General features: G+C 47.7%; 1 protein-coding gene across 1 annotated transcript; it reads right to left on the bottom strand.

Annotated features, from left to right (window-relative positions):
• Positions 1 to 2,540: 2,540 nt before the first annotated feature.
• On the bottom strand, positions 2,541 to 5,223 carry LOC112897522 (patatin-like protein 2). Its single transcript, XM_025965830.1, has 6 exons — positions 5,075 to 5,223; positions 4,808 to 4,986; positions 4,519 to 4,708; positions 3,440 to 3,601; positions 3,035 to 3,334; positions 2,541 to 2,941 (listed from the first exon to the last, which is right to left on the bottom strand). The coding sequence occupies exons 1-6, from the start codon at positions 5,216 to 5,218 to the stop codon at positions 2,678 to 2,680; spliced, it is 1,239 nt and encodes a 412-aa protein (XP_025821615.1). The 5' UTR covers positions 5,219 to 5,223; the 3' UTR covers positions 2,541 to 2,677.
• Between the last annotated feature and the right edge of the window lie 8,129 nt (positions 5,224 to 13,352).

Genomic DNA, 13,352 nt, shown 5'->3' on the forward strand with positions numbered 1-13,352 from the left:
GATGGGCCGGAAACTTTTGCTTCCGCTTGCGACTGGCGAGTTTGGCGGGGGCGATTGGGCGCGGAGGCTGCCGCAGCCACGCTACCGCATGGTTGGCCGCACCGGTGGGTGGCGGTAGCCGCCGGCGCCTCGCCGGTATACACGGGTGGAGGTATGGGCGCGCCGAGCGGCGGCGACCGGTGAGAGAGGAAATCCACGCCGCGGAAGCGGCTGGAAGTCTCCTGGTGCCATGCTCCCTGCGGATGGGGACGACGAACTAGTTGCTTCAGATGACGATCCGTCCGTCCAATTTTGCTTCGGTCTCGTGGTACAGTTTGGAGCTCTGAGCTCTGACCGCTGATTTTTCGTTCCTCCGGTCATATATAGCTAGCTGTTGCACTTTCTTTTTCTCAAATCATGGACTGCAAGTAACTGGAGGCCAACTCAAACAAGAGAAGGAAGAACATCCACACTACTGAAGTGTCAAGTACGCACAGTACCCATGCTTGATCAAACGTTTAGGAAAATTATTGCCTTTTTTTAGTTTTCAGGAATGTGGTAGGAGGCTTCGCCTTTGATCTTGGTTCTACGCTTCAGAATCATCAGTACGACGCTCATGTAAAAAAAGAAGAAGCAGCCATTGTCGTTACCCTTGTTCTATTGGGGTTAGTTTGGCCATCATCACGCGTGCGCGCGCTTGCTGTCTGCCAGATTTTAATATTTGACGAGGCGTGATTAGCACCCCCAAAAGCTCGCCGCCGGCGACGACGCATCTTTTTGCACGGAAAGCTTCCGTCTTTTCGCACACTAAATCTACCTCGTGCGGTTCGGGGAACATTCCGTCGCGTCTTTCCAAGACGAACGTTCTACTGCCAAGACGGCGTTTCTTAATAAAAAGGCAAACAAAGATAACCCTGATCCAACACGTGATGGGAGAGTACCACAAGCTAATTAAGCTCCATCCACCATGCATGGATTAACATTCAAAAGGCAGCATTCACAAACCATAGAAAACGGAAGCTGAACCCACTCACGGCGTGTAAGACGTTGGTCGTAAACGGGGTAGCCGCACACAGTCTACATACGCAGCTTTAATTTCCTCCTTAAACAAAAAAAAGGACAGGAGTGCCAAACATGACAAAGGCATGCATGCATGCATCACCCGCAGAACATCTCTTGTACCAGCCAGTACAACTTGCTGAATTTCTACTGGCTGTTCCTGCTGGGTTCAGATAACTTCTCTGACTTCTCTATATCATGTGTACACATTTCCTTGAGTGGAAACTGACTTCCCACGTGTCTTGGACTTGGTTGATCTTGCCACGATGCCGTGCGTGTACCGCTTCAAAATAAGGATGGGCAAAATCGGTCTATTATCTTCAGTAGCGTGGACGTGTTAACTGCTAGTGTGAATTGATGGCCCATCACGCTATCTTGCTTTGAGTACGATAGCTATCATAAATTAAACAAAAGAAGTTGAGTATGGTAACAGGCCGATAAACAGAATTCTGTGGACAATGTTATTAAAGCTAGATAACAGTGAGTTTGGATGTGTGTCATTGCCATGGAGCAAGCAGCTTACAATGCGACATTTTCTTTGCAGTGTCTAGAGTGTTCAACCGGCTGAAATGGTCTTATTAATTTGTGGATGCAGTCCTTTTTCCAATGTATATACTTGTGGAGGTTGACGAAAATATGATGGAGCAATGGTGAATTTGGGGTACTGTTCTTTGACCTGCAGGCTAAACCAGAACCAGTTACGTTCAGGCATTGTCCCATATGTGTTAATACTCAATACTGATCAGTAGTATAGCCTGTTGGTTTACTGAGATTTCTTGTGGGCAAAGTGTACGACTATGAATGTTAGTCCGTCATTTACTTAGAATTTTTGTAGAGATCTAACAAAGAGTAGCATTGAGCTGGATAAACACATTAAAGAGCCAGAAAAGAAAAGTTGGATGTTGGGTCTTTCAAAAAAAGTTAGATGTTGGGGAAATGAGGCCGAAGACTTCCCCCCACCTCAAAGCATCATACCATGGAGATGCTATCGCTTTAGAAGAGGGAAATGAGGCTGCAGAGACTAAGGTACGAAGAAATCTGTGTATCCACAACACCTCGAGGGGCCAACGGCACCCCCGGGATAGCAAGCAGTGCCTTGAGCCAAATGAATTGTTCATGAAGAAATGCGAGCTTTCTGAGGGTTAGGACTATGGAACTCCGCCTGAAGAGCGAAGACCCTTGGCCTCACAATGAAAATGGACCGGAGAACCTGGGATATCAAAGGTACAAGGATCATGCGGACAACACCAGGCCACCCTGGCAGAAAAGCCTCTGAAAGATGTGGTTGTGAAGGGAGGTGAGGCCATTTGCCCTAAAAGTGCTCTTCATTTGCCCTTGCCCACAAGGAGGACCTGTCTAAAATTACCTATTACCCCGAAGTACCTCGTATTCTCAGGTTGAGGGTAGGAGGGCTTTTCAGTCATTAGCCAGCCGATGGAGCATACTCACTTCATCTTTCAGAAATGCAAAGAATTGCTTTCGAAGTAAAACAACACGTTTAGCTTGTTGATAATATCAAAGTAGTATGTGATAAAAACATGTGACAAGATAAATGGAACACTTATGCCAAAGCAATGCACGAAACACGAACAGCTAGATAACGTCTGAAGATCTATTCGATCGGGATCCATTTCAACTGTCACCAAGCTTGGTTTTGAAATCCTGCTTCGGAATAAATAAGCTCGTTCTGCCGCCGGCGCCGCTCGTCGGAGAGCTGCTTTGCAAACTTGGTGAGCTGCTCGGCATTGGTGCCCACGCCAGGCACCTCCTCGATCCGGCCGGTCTCCAGGTCCACCCGGGAGACGTTCATGTTCAGGAGCCTCTTCCCAATCCTCACCAGTCTATCCATGTTCTCCTTGGAGCAGTCGTCTATAGAGCCCGCGCTGCCGGTCAGTTGATCGTACTGCATTTGCACGATAGCTAGTCATGTAAAAGATCTGAGCAGCAGTAAAAAAAAAACTGGAAGTGGAGATGGAATTCATCTATGTCCGTGTGCCTGAATCCGCAGGTAGTTTTGGCTGGAGCGCAGGGCGCGGAAGAGGACGCAGAGGTTGATGTCGACCATGTCGGCGCTGGCGGAGTTGAACATGTCGACGATGGGGGCAGTGCCGTCCTTGATGAGCCAGTTGAAGATGCCCCACTTGGCGGCGGCCTTGGCGCAGTACCTGCGGTTCCGGTTCGACCCGCAGCCGAGGGAGATCACCATGAACTTGCCGTAGTCTGCCGGCTTCACCGGGAAGAAGCGCTCGTTCCCCAGGATGATGTCCTGGGACACCTGGTTCATCGCGCACAGAGTCTGCGCGTGACCGGTTCACTCGGACCATGAGACCACGAGCAAAAATGTTCAGGTGCGCTCCATGCATATGTGAGCTATGGTGCATGCTGCAAGGCGCTAGCTTACGGGATTGTTGGCGGCGAGGCCACCATCAACGAGGTTGAAGGCCCTCCTCCTGCCATCCTTGTCCTTCGTCTCGAAGTAGTGTGGTGGGAAGAAGGTTGGTGCCGCCGAGGTACTCATTGATATGTCCGACAGGAGCGCATTTTTCGAAGCCTGGTGCCTCAACTGATCATAAAACAGGATAGGTAGCATGAAAGCAACGAGTTAACTAAAACACAAACAAAATCTCTTTTGAGAACCATTAGCAACAAGTGTGGTCATATGAAACGGAAGTTGTTGGTCGTGATTGGACTATACTAAGACTAGCACCCTTAAAAGGTATACAGGAAAAGCTAGGTGGTTGGATCACAGCCCATAAGGGCCTGTCGCCTGATAACCCAAACCCAAATGCATAAGAAAGTAGCACAGATAATCATATAACAATTTCTACTTAGTCAGATAGGTGGGATCATATTCATTACTGGAAACTAGAATATCCATAGGTGTCAAACACCGACAAGCAAATGCTAAAAACCGTCAGATAAATACCACAAGAGATCTAGCGACAAAGGAAAATATTTGTTTGATTGGTAGCCCTAAAAAATTATTCGTGATGGCAGTTTCTGAGGGTGATCATAAGGAAATTTACCAGTGTCAAAGTATTTGTGACCTCTACCCTCAAAATTACTTATCAGGAAAAAAAAACAGGGATGTTTCACCTATCAGGGAACATCCTTCAGGTTTAATATTGTTATGTGTGTCGATACTGAGCCCATCAAGAAACAAGATTGATTATAGTAATAGTTGTAGCCGTCAAAAAATGTCCAACTTTTATTTCCACGAGAGTTTAAACGAATCTGGTAAGTTAATTAAAATTTTCCTTAGAGTTCTGAAGAAATCAACAAGGTAAATTAAAATTTCCCTGAGTATTACAGTAGAACAACTAAAAAAAATGTTTTTCCCAGTGAGTCCATAAAAAAAATGCCTCAAGTAAAGTTTGGTTAGTGGTACCCTCAACAAAGTTAAAAAAAAGGAGAGAACACAAAATCACCATATCCCTCTCTAATATCCACAGATTGGAGCCTGCTCAATACTTCAGTTACCTCGAGGGTGGAGAAAATCGTTGGTTGCATGTATGCAATGTCGAAGGTCGGGATGACAACGTTGGTCAGCGTCCTGTCCAGCCTCGTGTCGCCGAAATACCGACGGAGCAGCGCATGGAGGTACTTGCCATCGTACTTGGGCCCGCACACCATCTTCAGCTTGCTGGCGATCTTGGACCGGATTGGGTTCCTGCAAAATGCATGATGATCACAGACACATCCTTAGAACAGTCACCATGTGATGAGCAAACTGTTGTCAAGTATAATTTTGTCATGCATGTTTGGTTACTTCCGTCGGAAGATTTTGGGGGAGTGGTTAATGTAGAACCGCGCCAGGTCCTTGGCGGCGAACAGAGGTCGTCCATTAGCGTCTGGGGCTGTAAGCATCGCAGTCAAGAGGCCACCGGTGCTAGTTCCAGCAATGACATCGAAGTAGTCTGCAATCCGAGCATCTGGCCCATCCAGTTCCTACACATAGGCACCGCACAATGGATGGACTCAGGAGACACCATCCCTGACATAAATGAAACACTAGATGAACTTATCTCTTAATTACTTGGAGCTTTGCTTCAAGGAAGGCGAGGATGGTGGCCGGGATGATTCCTCTGATGCCACCGCCGTCGATGCTCAGGATCGTGATCAACTTGAGCTTGTGAGGGGACGTCCAGCGTGCACCTTCTGCTGAACTAGCACTTGTCATCTCGGATTCCTTTTTTGTGGCACAAAGCAAGCTATGCACTTATGAGTTATGAGAAGGGACAGGAAAAAAAATATATCGTGAAGCCAGTACTAGGAAAGGGACCATTAAGGTTTTTATAAAGCCAGCAAATTATACACCGAGCTGAATCATTATTTTTAAATGGCCTGTAGTTAGAAAAGCAACCAGTGGCAGACATCTAGAACCACCAATGGCACACGAACCAACATTACCACATCAATGTGGAGCATCAATTCACTGCACCTCAATTCAATATGCAACCACCAAACAATTGCACTCAATATACAACAAATAATCACAGCAAGTTGAACCACCAATTGCACATCAATCCAATATGCAGCCACCATTCCACTCATTTGGAGTGTCGCCACTAATTCCATGGCCTTATAAGAATCCGGAACGCAAAGAGCCAAAGACACAAGCAACAAACTGTTCATATCATCAGTTTTGCATGAACCTGCAACTTCTAAACGGGCTGCAACAGCCCATGCATTAAGGAAGGGGTATAAAATGATGTCAGTTTAAACAAAAGCAGTCATGCTTACAGTCACAACATAAAAGTTTGTGCTTGCTACTTTCAAATTTCAAGGGTAAACATTTGGTTTACCTTCTTTTCCTTTACATATGATTTGCTCATAAAGCTTCTTCACTGACTGGCAAAACAGAATTCCCAAATCATGCAATAAGCCAGTCTACAAACACGACGTCTATAAATACAAGCTCCAAAACACAAGAGAGGTTACCATCTGGTATCTCTTTACTTAGGCTGACTGGCTGATACCAAATAGTTGAAATCAGACAGATTGCCGGCAAAGGTTTGCAAAGTTCAGAGGGGCTTGGTTGCATTTCATCTGGCAATGAAACAATTAAAAGTTTCCTGCTTAGTGCATCGATTCAGAATGTCTTATCAATGATTTCCTGAGACAGATAGTAGGACCATCCTCATGAGTCAAGTTCAACCTGCCATCCAGCACACAATGTTTAATGGATAGCATGACTGAGAAATAAAACTAAAGAAACTGATACAAATCTGGATCACATGAAGCATGAACATTTTACGATGTTGAAGGAGCTATTATTCGTGGATCATCGTGTCAGAAAGTTCACATACTACATTTTAATACCACTTTGTCTGAATAAAAATGTAATGTGTACCATACTTAAGAAAATGAAGATTCGAGTGTAAACAAATACGATAACTGTGCGCATTTTATTGATACTATCAACCTAAATTGTCAAAGTAATACAGAGGAAAATAATAGCAAATTAATAAGTTCTGAATATATAGTCTATGGCACTTTCTTCAGAAAACAAAAACAAAAACATGTAACTCACGTTTCCATCTCATACAATTTGCTGTGGAAGCCCCGTTTCCAGCCCAAAGCAGTGAACTTAACTTCTTTTTCCTGGGAGTTCGATGTGTAATGAAAAATCTCTCCTTTCCTAGTGTTAGGTTAAATTTCCAGTCATGTTTCCATTGGATAACCAGCAGAAATATCAGAGTCGCAGGATGAACCATTTGTTATATCCTGTTTCTTTTCCTTTTTTTTTGAACTATATCCTCTTTCTGATCACAAGATACTTGTTAGCACTGAAATAGTTCGATTAGGTTGTCCGCCTCCAGAACAACCATTCAGGTATGCTCAATTATTGGTTTTCCTGTCGTTTACTAAGCATAACACCAGCACATGGATAACCAGAACAAGCATCTGAAGAAAGAGCCAGACTTGTTAATTTCCTGCTGATTTGAAAATTCTTCATCACTCAGCCTAGAATCTGTTACCATGTGTCTTGCGCCTTTATTATACACCTGTTAATTTATTGTCATTAGAAAATTATAAAAATGTAACAACCATGGCAATATGTAAAACAACAGAAGAGCATAACCTGCAAGGTTTCCGCTTATAGAATACACTTGTGAAAGAAGTATTCAACATTAAATTCACGCACATGGTGAACAAAGGATCTATAATTCTATATGACCGCATTTATTGAAAAAAAGATTAAATGACTGACAGATAACATGAATACGTGAACCACTGGTATCATATAAAATTCAGATCTTGCCATGTTCAAAATGAAAAGTTGTGGAAGAAGGGCAAATGGATGTTGATGTGGACAAAATGCATTCAGATCTTTTAGAATTCAAACACAATTATTAGCAGCATATAAATTGAGTGAAATTAATACTGATAGATCAACCATTGAAAAAAATGTTTCACAAGATTTTACCGCATTTTGTGTTAAAAAATATTAAGTAAAGTTCTCTCTTATAGAACTTGCCATGTTCAAAATGAAAAGTTGTGGAAGAGGGGCCCATTACATGTTCACCGTACCACAAGCCACGAACGAAGCTACACAAAGAAGCTTCCTGCATACTATTTACAAGATAAAGGTGGCACAGCACAATATTTACAAGCAAGATAACTGTTTCATCAAATTTTACCAGGATGCAGCAAGATACAGCGATTGTGGCACGAAAAGAAAAAAAAAAAACAGTGCAAGAGAGACAGCTGCGCACTGCCGAAAACATCAACTCCAACCCGTATTGGTACCTGGTAGTTGCACACAGCCACCGATGTCTCAAATCAACAAACCTCCCTTCTCAACAGTTAGAATGACATATGCCGTGACCTGATACCCATTACCCAATCACGAATTCACGATAATCAGAGCCAGAGAGACAAATAATATATGAAAGATGAAGAAATATAATATCTCAAAGCGAGCATTCTCACTAACCCAGCGTCCAACAGGCATCAGCTGTTCACGCAAGCACAGGCAACTACGTGAGTTTAGCAAAGGATGAGTTGGGGATGGAGACGAACTTTGCCGGAATCAAGCGTCGAGCGCGACGAGGAAGCCAAGGCGGGGAGCATGAGGTCGTCGAGGTGGCGCTCCCGCTTCTGCGCGTGGAGTGCCCAGCTCTCGCAGCCGAGCACGCTCATGCCGGCTTCCTCGCCGCCGCTGCCGCGGCCGCCGGGAGGAGGGGTTGGTGGTTTGGCCCACGGCCTTGATCTGGACCGGATCCGGGTGATCGGGTTTTCGCATTGCGCGCAACCTGCCTCATCTACTTAGGGCGTGATTGGTTTCCTTGCGCCTGTAGCCTGGCTCGTACCCAGCGAAGCAGGCTCCCGCCGGCCAGGCTTCTCAGGTGCAGAGCTGTTTGTTTGGTTTCCGTTTTTACCCAGCCAGGCCAGCTAGTGAAGTTGTTTGGATGCCTGCATAGCTAGCGCGCGCACCTGCTTTTTACCCGTCGGCGCGCATGCTGAGCGCTCGTCCTGCACCGCCCCAGTCAGGCTCGCCAGCTACGGCCGATTTTTGCGTTCCTCCAGAGCCAGGCTCGTGAGCCTTTTTTGCATCGCCGGAGCCAGGCTCGGTACTTGTGCAAGTAACCAAACGGACTGGAACTGCATCCCGCGGGCTTGGCTCGAGGCTGATGCGGGAAACCAATCAGGCTTTTCAAGGAATATGGGCTCGTCCGCTGAACTAGCGATTGGGCCGAGCTAAAGACAAAACCGACTCTTCGGCCTGTGGCAATTGAGACGAGATGATCCCTAAGACTGACTCCAACGGGGAAGGCAGCCGGCGAGGCAAACCCAGAATGGATGGCGCGATGGTACTGTAGTAGGAGGCATCTTCTCCAATCGGACATGCAAACAAGAGATGCAAAATGAATCTGAGGTAAGAGAGCGTGCAAAATGGAGCTCCCCTGGTCGCGATGCAAAGCGCCTCCGTACGACCGTGGATCCACGCTGCAGAGCACGGCAAAGGAGAACACAACCCTTCATGGTGGGCCAGCTGATGCTTTTTTGCTGCGTGCGTTGGAGAAGCAGTGATGCAAATCGGGCCGATAAAATGGACAAGCTATGTAAACGGCGATATGGCTCTCGGAAATGGATTCCGTCGGTTGGAGTCAGCCTTAAAAAACACAGACAGAGCCAAACGTTTTCTAAAGACAAACTTGATGTTTTTTAACGCGAACTACGGCGGGCAAGATGTCAGCCTGAACATGTTAATACTATGTGGCAAACCACATATTACCAAAGCAGGAAGGTAGAACTCAACACAAAGAAATAAAAACACAGCTCGTCCAACTCTAAAGATAAGACATGACACGGGCTAAGGAACACTACACCAAAACAGCTTAATTTCGTCGGCCAGATGTAATTTCGTCGGCTAAAATAAAGCCGACGAAAATAAATAGTTTATTTCGTCGGCCAGTACAGGCCGACGAAATTAGAACTTATTTTCGTCGGCCAGTCAAAAACCGACGAAAAACGATCCATATTTTCGTCGGCTAGACGCTGGCCGACGAAATAAAAAGGCTATTTTCGTCGGCCTGCACTGAACCGACGAAACTATATCTATTTTCGTCGGCCCAGTTGGCCCACGAAAATAGACGAACCCTAATAAACCAACCTTCGATCGGATCTAAGACCCGGCCATCACTTGCGTACTCTCCCCCGCGCGAGACCCCGCCACCCCCCCCCGGCGCCGCCGCCCCCGCCCACCCCCCACGCCGCGGCCCCGCCGTCACCGCCGCCGCCCCGCGCCGCCCCGCGGCCCCCGCCGCCGCCCCGGGGGCCCCCGCCGCCCCGCGCGGCCCCCCTCCGCCGGCCCCGCTGCGCCGCCCCGCGCGGCCCCATGCGGCTCGGCCCCGCGGCCCACGCCGCTGCCCCGCGCGGCCGCCCCGAGGCCCCCGCCGCCCCGCGCGGCCCCCCTCCGCCGGCCCCGCTGCGCCGCCCCGCGGCCCCCGCCGCCCCGCGCGGCCCCGTGCGGCTCGGCCCCGCGGCCCACGCCGCCGCCCCGCGCGGCCGCCCCGAGGCCCTCGCCGCCGCGCCGTGGCCCCGAGGCACCCCCCTCCGCCGGCGCCGCCCCGCGCGGCCACCCGCCGCCGCCCCGGGGGCCCCCGCCGCCCCGCGCAGCCCCTCTCCGCCGGCTCCGCTGCGCCGCCCCGCGCGGCCACCCGCCGCTGCCCCGTAGTGTTCTTATCGGTAGAACTGTGACAGCATGGGGTCTTTATCACTGATTTGTTGGTTGCTATTCTTTTGTTTGTAGATCAGAAGATGGTTGGATGAGACTGACTGCCTCTGCATCTGCATTTGTACCGGAGGATCCAACCGAGTGTCTCTATGACAACAGTTCTTTCTAAGTATGCCTGTCATCTTGTTTGTGTTCATACCCTGTTGTTCTCAATGCGTTATATAACTTTTGTGCCTTAATAAAACTAATTCTCCTCTAAAAACATCAAAATTTCTTTGTGTAGGCTGACAAGCTGCGCTGGTGGTCAATATATCGGGAACCTGAGCATGAATTTGTGGGTCGCATACAACTATATATCCACTATACCACTGCTGCTGATGAGAACAACATGAAGGTACAGATGCTGCCAATTCAGCTCTCTGAATATGTTACATATTTATCTAATGTAATTTGTTGGCCTCAGTTCATGGTAGACTGTAACTAGCTCACATGCTATTACTATATTCGTTTATTGGTGGTTAATTTACTAGAGATGTAAATGTCACAGTAGTTTAAGGCTCGCAAGCTGCTGTTTTGATTCTTATTAACCCTGGGCCGACGAAAATAAGATCTTGAACCTTCTTTAACCACGAGCACCAGATATTTGAGACTACATTGAAAATCTTGTTTCTTGCAATAATTCTGACAGAGAAACAATTGAGCTTGTTGTGATTATGCATTATTACAATTAGCTTGCAATAATTCTATTTTTTTTTACTTCTCTATGGCAGCAGTTCTTTCTATTTGAAAAGCAACTGTTTCAACCAGTTCTGGAAGCAACGTTGTGATTGGAATTGTGCATGAATGTCCTGTATGATTGTCTTGTTATTCTGATTTTTGCACGTTTTGACTAATGATTTGTCGCTTTGTTCAGGCTATCTTTGGTTATCCGCTTTTCCTATCGGGACTGAGGTTTGTTCCCATCCCTACCTTTTATTTTGTATTGTGTATGTTAGTGGTGCGCACTTGGACATAGCATACAGCTTAAACTGTGCACTTTGCCTTACTTTTAAAAATTTATATAACTTGGCTTTGTCATCTGCAGTGGGAAAACATTGATAAGATAAAGGAGTTCAACTGGAACTTGGAAAATTTAGATAGCAGGCATCTTCAAGAACCACCAAGTCTGCAATTAGTACACCATCCAGGTGAATCCGTCAGTGGTTTATACCTACGAATGATTGACATTTCCTGCAATTGACCTCCTAATATTGCTATCTTTGTGCAGTATTTGTATCAAACAAAGACAGGGTATTAATCTGTCTTACTCTAAATGTGTTTAGAACTAAACTGATAGATAATTGTGCCATTTGTATAAACCATTAGACATGTGATTTTGATCCACATCACAAGATATACCTATTTATAAGAGAATTCTTTTGTACTCCTATGGTCTATTGCACTCCTATGGTCTGCATTCCAGTTATTCTTCACTTTGTTCCCAAAGACATCGAGGTGTCTTTGCAGTCATTTAAATCCCAACTGGAAGGAAGATCAGAGATTGTAATGGATGAGTGACTTTCGTAACAGCATAAATGCTGTTTTTTTTTGCAGGAGGCCAAGTATTTTCGTCGGCCACCTGGCCGACGAAAATACTGTTCATTGCCGACGAAAATATTTACCTATTTTCGTCGGCTGTTGTGGCCGACGAAAATACTGTGTTATTTTCGTCGGCTCACGTGGCCGACGAAAATACGTGTATTTTCGTCGGCAGCCGACGAAAATAAGCCTATTTTCGTCGCCTTTATTTCGTCGGCCTATTTTCGTCGGGGGACCGACGAAAATAGCTATTTTCGTCGGCATTTGGCCTATTTTCGTCGGCTTCTGGCCGACGAAAATAGCCTATTTTCCTGTAGTGGAACAACCACCGATCATCGAATAGAGTCGCCACCGAACAAAATGCTCACCTGGTGTACCACAATCATAACGCATCCACACCACCCCTCGTAGCTACGCTGCTCCATTGTCGCCCTCCAACCGAGGATCCACCCAATGGAATGGGGACTAAAGGTAATGATAGGCGCGCCAACCACAGCTCATTGGACACGACGACCTCCCTTGAAGTTGGGGGCAGCATCATTTGCAGCACATCCAGGCTCCACGTACTATCATCGAACCCCAAATAAAGGGAGGAACCCTTAAAGAGGAATAATAGAAGAGGTGAACAGAAACACCACCCGGCATTTAATTTGATACACCACCAACAAGGAGAATGCCGACGGAGTAGAGACGCCGAGGATGAACACTAGCTGAACCACGGCAATAGCCATCAACCAACACCAAACGGATCTAAAAAGAGAACGCACGGAGAAGAAAGCAGGAGGCTCCACGGAAAACCACCGGTGACAATGGGGAGAGCTCGGCAAGAGCGGAGGTCAGTGCGAAGGTGAAACACCTCCCCATGCACCAAGCGTGATGCTTTCGCCGCACATCAGCCAAAAATAGGACAGGCATCGAGCGCTGGAGGATTGAGCGGAGGTGCAACTCCTCCCCGCACACCGAGCGCGGCGCTTTCGCTGCTTGATCAAAATCCAACACGCCACACGCAAGCCGAGTAGAACGGAGATGAAGCAGCACTCCCTGCTGCCACTGGAAACGCAAGCTGCCACCAAGTCGTCGGCTGCAAGAATCCCGGCGAAGCAAGACGAGACCTAACACCATCACGAACTGCTCTGGCCGGAACACCACGGAGTGCGCATCAGCCATGACGGCCACCACCGAGCATGCCTCACCGCCTAGGCCACAGCGTGCAGCTACGGGCTCGACCAGCGCGGAGCAGGAGCCCCCAAAGCTGAGGCAAGCAGCAGCCGAGTGGAGCAGGGTTGCACTGCTCGGTACCGGCAATAAGGAAGAGAGAGAGAGGGAACGGCCTCCCGGTTTATGGCAGATCAGGACCCACAGAGACCGGATCCGGCCACAAAGGACTGCACAAAGCTAGGCGAGGATTCGGGAGTCGGGAACGAGAGGGAGGCGGGTGAATGGCTGAGAGGCCCCGCCGCCGCCGACCTGGCACCGGCACCGCCACCGGCTTCCGGCGGTGGCGAGGGGCAGAGGAGGGGGAGAGCTGTAGGTGTCGGTGGTGTCGGTGTTT

The sequence above is a fragment of the Panicum hallii genome, chromosome 6, assembly GCF_002211085.1.
Source record: "Panicum hallii strain FIL2 chromosome 6, PHallii_v3.1, whole genome shotgun sequence".
NCBI classification, from domain to species: Eukaryota; Viridiplantae; Streptophyta; class Magnoliopsida; order Poales; family Poaceae; genus Panicum; species Panicum hallii.